Here is a 6,319-nt window from a genome sequence, read left to right as displayed (position 1 = left end):
TTTTTAATCAGAAAACACGACTAATTGTTCGTTTTTTCTTGTCAGTGTTACCATTAAAGAACAGAGCTGACAGCATTTTAAAACCTATTCCACAAATGTATGGGCCTGTTTAAAAACACAGAGCAAATTCTTGGAAAATTTATTTAACTAAGCGAGAAAAAAAAACGGGTTCGTCTCAAACCCGAAAACGTGTCTCGGTATTTTGTAAATTATGTACAATTGCATAAAAGCGTTTCCAGTAGGCCTATTTATTCACAATTTACAAGATTTTACAACAACAGAAACAAATTCAAATTACACCGACCGACTCACATGTTTTACAAGCATTAAAACCGGAAATCAATTTAAACTGCAGCCTAGAAACTTTTAAAACACATCTTCCACACCGCCCTCCGTTTATTATACGCCTCCCTCTTTTAAAAAAAAAAAAGCTTTTTTTTAAGGATCCCTCAAACACACGCAGCTGGTGCCTCGAACTCCACAGAAAAAAGTCGGGGAAATAACCCTCAAAAATGCACCAGCCTTCACGGATTATAATTTAAATCGTGTCAACACTTGGCATGCTCTGTTCCAGAGAGCAGGAGTAAATCGGATACGCTTTCCTTTAGCTCGGACAGACAAAAAAAAAAAGAAAAAAATGAAAAAAAATCCATCACTGAAAGAAAATAATAACAATAAAAAAGTTTGTTCAAAGTGATTGCATTTTTATGGCTATAAACGCCTATAATTTACAATTCGTCAGCAGCCTGCGTCCACATCTAGAGTTTAAATATTTGGTTGTGGTTTGTTGTAGTGCCTATGGTACATTTCGATTTAAATATGCGTCAGAGGAACCGTCCCGTTTACCGGAGTGGAGCCGCTGCTCTGGTAGTGCTGCGGGTGGAGCACGTGCAGTCTGCTCTGAACGGACGAGTCCCCCGCAGCCTCGCCGCTCGGCAGATACATGCTGATCATGTCCCGCAGGTCCCCCGCGGGGCACGGCGGCGCGCGTGCGGTGGAGACCGGCGGGCTCACGCTAGGCTCAGATTTCACGAGGGACCCCAGGGTGCCCCCGATCGCTCCGGACACGGGGGAGACACCGGAGCTTTGGTGCTGGTGAGTGTAGCCGGTGATGCCGCCGTAGCCCGGGGGAGACGCGCTCATGTAGCTCTGAGAGTTTGAGATGGGGCTGTAAGATAAGGCGCTCATGTCGTACCTGTGCACGGGCTGCGGGTTGTGCGGGTGGTGGTGGTGGGGGTGGTGGTGCGGGTGCGGGTGGTGCGGGTGAGCCCCGGAGCCCGGGTGTTGCGTGTACGCCAGCTGCGCCTCCTGCATCATGGCGTGAGCCGCCGCCGCCGCGGCCGCCACCTGGCCCGAGTACGCGCCGTTCGCCCAGCCGTTCACGTGCGCGGCGTAGCCCGCGTTTGCCCCCGCGTGGCCCCCTCCGGGGCTCTCGAGCCGCTGGCCGCCCATCCCCACGCCCGCCGAGGAGCCGAGGAGCCCGCCGGCCAGCGAGTACTTGTCCTTCTTCAGCAGCGTCTTGGTCTTCCTCCGCGGCCGGTACTTGTAGTCCGGGTGTTCCTTCATGTGCATGGCCCGGAGCCGCTTGGCCTCATCGATGAACGGTCTCTTCTCGGCCTCCGTCATCACCTTCCACTCCGCGCCCAGCCTCTTGCTGATCTCCGAGTTGTGCATCTTGGGGTTCTCCTGGGCCATTTTCCTCCGCTGGCCCCGGGACCACACCATGAAGGCGTTCATGGGTCTCTTGATCCTCTCCTGGGGGACTTTGCCTCCGGCCCCCCCGCCGCCGCCGCCGCCTCCTCCTCCCGCGTGTCCCCCCGGGTTAGATGGATTGGTCTGGGGCACCACGGGGGAATGTAAGTCCGTTTCCATCATGATGCTGTACATTCACCTGGTCTTGGTAGGACACCAGTCAAAGACACAGAAACATTCAGGCTGAGCCTCCGAGGGAGAGGAGATAAAGAGTGACGGAAACGGAGAGAGATGGATGGAAAATGCTCTAGTCTCAGGATGAAATCCACTCAGAGGTAAACCTGCTCCGCGCTCCCCCTTTCGCCTTTTTCCTGTCATCCGCGAGCGCCGAGAAGAATGGAAACCGCTTGTTGGAGCTTTTACTTTGGTTGAAGCTGGACTGGGAAAAGTTCCCGGAGCGTGCCCGGGCCGCGCGCTTTGACAGCAGCTAAATGAGCGAGAGACGGCCAATGGAGAGGCTCGAGCGCAGACGTGATTTGCATGCAGGGGCTCGAGGTTCTGGTGACGTCGGAGCGCGAGACCTAAAAATGACTCCCTCTGTCATCTGTTTTCACGTGTGTAGCTAAAAAAAAAAAAAAAAAAAAAACACACACACACCAACAATTTGGTTCCTAATTTTGCGCATGCTTCAAACAGAGCTAAAATATAAACACAATTATTTTGTAACAAATGCAACTTTAAAGATAAGGAAATGGACTCAACAAATACATATTTGAATGAATAATACATATAATATAGAATATAAAACCGAATGATTCATCAAATAATTTTAACAGGCCCTTCAAAATATACGAAAACTACATAAAGACTATACATTTAAATTTAAAGCAGTTCCGTATCGTTATTGTTCAGACTTACAGCGGGTTTTTGGTAATTATTTGAACATCTTTTATAGTCTCCATTATGACCTAAACCGGCTCTTTTTTTAGACGTGTCCCAGGTTTTTGTCCAGCTCAGGCCAACACACCCTCCTATTCAGAGCCACAGGTGCTTTTCTGTTGTGCCCGTTGCTAGGAAACAGGTGACTGACGCCCGGAGCACGTGCCATTCAAAGCGCCCCTTTTGTTTGGTGGCGAGCACGAGAGACAAAAAAGAAAAAACCTACAGTAATAATCCTGTAATAAATAATAAATGGTACAAATCTTTCATATTATTAAAATAAAGATGTAATGCCGAAAGGTCCACGATTTAATGCTTTGTTTGCAAAAAAAAAAGAAATTTATTTAGTCTGTTATGAGACTGTTTTTAAACAATACAAATTTAATGTTTAGTCTTTCGAGTATGTGTTATGAAATAGTACTTTTAATAATACACATTTGTAATGATTATTTAAGATATTCATTTTATACCAAACAAACATGGGAAATCTAAATAATTAACCTGAAAGCAGGACATGAATTTGGTTCATTTTTTTTTTAACCTTATTAAAGTCCTACAGACATTTAAAAAGGAGTGGATACATTTATAGTTCCCGTGAAGTGCGGGATCTTTCCAGCCCTCTTTATTATGCTCCCAAGTGGCATCTGTCAGGTGCTGGTTGCCTCTCAGTGAGCTGGTGGACTAAGCTGGCACAGTGGCACGGCTCGATCCTCCTCTGGCTCCATCGTACCAGGAGGGTGTAGTGCTGTTAAGTGGCTCGTATGATCTGTGGTCCTCTCTCTACGCATTTTTTTTTTTTTATTTCCAGCACAAGAAAACTAAACGGAGTAATTGATTGAAGAATTGATGGACATATTTGATATTTGACTGAATAATAACCTCCTGTGAGTGGGTATTATTGTTGTATATATTCTGTTTATCTATTGATTCCGTGACTTAGTGAATTATCAAGGTTGATGATCAAAATCAACTTTTTCATCAGGTCATCTGAAGGTTTTAATTGACGATACAATTTTACAGGTTGACCTTAGAGTCGATGTCTCTCCGTTATGTTTGTAATAAGTGAGTTACGCCTCTCAGATCACAGCTCTGTTAGCTGTGTCAAACAGTAATCAGCAATATTCAGCCACAGACATGAAGTTTGACAGGAAAAGGTTTAGACCAATGCTTTAGAGGGTTATCTATTTTTGATATTCACTATGAACCAGTTAATATAAAATAGTTTTACAGAACATAACTAGAAAAAACAGTTTTTGATCTCAATAAAAAAGATGAAATGCACAAGACCACATCCATTTTTTAAGTCAATATGTAGTTTATTAATTTGTGTTGTAAAAAGAACATAGGAGCTAAACCAACATGTGGCCTGAGATTTAAGATTTTATTACAGTGAAAGCTTCATAAAGTAATCACATAATAAAATGTAATGATTTCAGATAGTACACATTCAGATGTATGTTATAAACCCTTCATTCCTCATCATCCATTATTATGACCTGACTTGTTTACTAGGTGTAACTGTGTGTGTGTTAGAAGTTTAACTGTGTACAAGCATCAGATATAGGTCACTTCTGACTCAGTAGGTTATTAGTTTCATGCTCCTCTACTGTTAAAGAACAACAAAATGTTCCTGTTCTCTAACAACAACATGGTGGTGTTGGTTTAAAGTCTGTTCATGTAAATGGAGCAATGTGATTGGTTGTTAAGTTACATGAACTTTACAGAATAGAAGATGTGTATAATATAGGAAAGAAGTGTTGGATGATGTTGTGTCTAGTTTTGAACGTGTGAAGCTGGTTGTTGGTTGTTGTAGCTGTGACAGATTCAGAGTTTAGTCCAGAGTGTATTTGTTCTGACGTCTTCAGGGACGATGACACATCAGAGGCAGATTGATTTCAGGTTGGTCTCCACCACAGACGGGTGAAGGTCTGCAGAGCTGATTGTTTCCACTGAAACTAAACAGCTGCACTCACATCTGCAACAAACAAACAAGATTTCTGATGTAGGAAACAACAGGACTGACCTCATATTAGGACTTTATTACCAGTCTGGAGAGTCTGTCCCAACATCCAGCCCCGTGCAGCCTCCAGAGAATAGACGGCTACAGAAAATGAATGAATGTTCACGTCACAATTATAAGAAACGTTTACTTCTAACAGTGCGTGTAAATAAAGCGACTAAACTTGTTGTCAGAGTCCTTGTGGGATTCAGTAGCTTTAACCGAGTTTTGATGGAGATGCTTCACTTAATACACATGTACCTGTACATCATGTCAGTGTGATTGTTGGGTTTGTTTGTCTATCTATAGTTTGTGTATTTCCTATAATAGGCGGTAGGCTGCCCTGGACAAGGCCAACGTATTTTAATCATCTAAATAAAGGCCCAACTAAAATAACCTCAGTCATACAGTATATTTAGACACTATACTCAAAGTAAATTGATTTGAAATGTACATTTGTTGTGTTCTCATCCACAGCAGCTCAGTGCTTGTCAATGCTCCGCTGTAGTTGTGGTGTCACTAAACATTAATTTGTGTCTTTGTGAAACTGAATTAGAAGTTGCACTGACCTCTTCAGATGAAAGTGCAGGTACGAGAGCTGCTGTTCTACTCAACAGAGCCGGCGTCTTCATCGTTATATATAAATATAAATAAACACACAGCAGCAAGGATTCAGCAGGTACGTTTAAAATCTCTGAAGCAACAGGCTGTGAAAACACACGCAATCCGTGTGTCTAACAGAATCAAAGGCATTTCTCCTGTGCAGCCGCCGACCGGTGGGTTTGTTTAAGGCTCTCTGTCACAGCAAGCTGTCAGCTCCACTGGGGCCGAGCGGCAGTGACAGAGCAGGCAAACACAAACACATGCATGCGTACAGTATGAGTAAGGCATGTTTAGAGCGCACAATCACAACAGCTCACGCTACTGTAAATACAGGAATAAAGACTTAAGGGTTTATTACCAAATAGTCTTTATATAAAATAAGACAAGGAACTTTATCCATCTAGTAAAGAACATATCATTTTATAGTATGTGATGGGGTTTTTTCAACATCGACAACTTAGTGTGTTTTTAAAAGTTAGAGTTCAGTGTTATCATATGCAACATTGTCTATGAGTCTGAATCCATCTGAACTAGTTTAATCACATTTAAATACATTTAGTGTTGACCTCCACTATATTCTGTCCATAAGTGCACAGAGTGTTGAGTATGACAAACTGTGACGTGTGTATTTTAATGTAACACTATTGTTAAGGTGGTTTATGTTTCCACAAACAAACTCCCTGTGAATGAGTTTGAAGACAGTGTTACAGTGACGACCATTAACATCTTATATTCAGTTATATCTAAATGCTGACGCCTCTTTGTTTTAAGGTCCGGTTCTGTCTCTTGAATTTGTTTGAATCATTTCTACTTTTTGAACGGACAGATTCAGACACAGTCTCATTTTAAACATGGCTGCCAGTGAAATCTATGTCATATATTATACTGACACATGTACAACACAAATCAAAACCAAGTTGAGCAACGTATAGTTTTGTTTCTTCACAATAACGTATTTTAATGTGACTATAATATTAGTCGGCTCCCTCTTCTCCGTCCTGACTCTGAATCACATGACTTAAAAGTGACGGGTGCCTATTCACGGCTGAAGTTTCGTTTTTGGAAATGGTCTCTTTAATGCTCGGT

The 6,319-nt window shown here is 42.9% G+C and overlaps 1 protein-coding gene and 1 long non-coding RNA gene across 2 annotated transcripts in view; both read right to left on the bottom strand.

The window, feature by feature from the left end:
* Positions 1 to 224: 224 nt before the first annotated feature.
* sox1b (SRY-box transcription factor 1b) lies at positions 225 to 2,357 on the bottom strand. The gene has a single exon (XM_047576313.1). It carries the CDS (start codon positions 1,885 to 1,887, stop codon positions 814 to 816), a length of 1,074 nt encoding a protein of 357 aa, XP_047432269.1. The 5' UTR covers positions 1,888 to 2,357; the 3' UTR covers positions 225 to 813.
* Positions 2,358 to 3,993: 1,636 nt separating this feature from the next.
* LOC125000720 overlaps positions 3,994 to 6,319 on the bottom strand; it is a 53,167-nt gene continuing 50,841 nt past the window's right edge. Inside the window, exon 3 of the long non-coding RNA XR_007111367.1 lies at positions 3,994 to 4,606. This is a non-coding gene — a long non-coding RNA (uncharacterized LOC125000720). The remainder of the gene's footprint in view (positions 4,607 to 6,319) is intronic.

This window comes from Mugil cephalus, chromosome 23 (assembly GCF_022458985.1).
Source record: "Mugil cephalus isolate CIBA_MC_2020 chromosome 23, CIBA_Mcephalus_1.1, whole genome shotgun sequence".
NCBI classification, from domain to species: Eukaryota; Metazoa; Chordata; class Actinopteri; order Mugiliformes; family Mugilidae; genus Mugil; species Mugil cephalus.
This window is presented reverse-complemented; position numbering and strand designations above follow the sequence as displayed.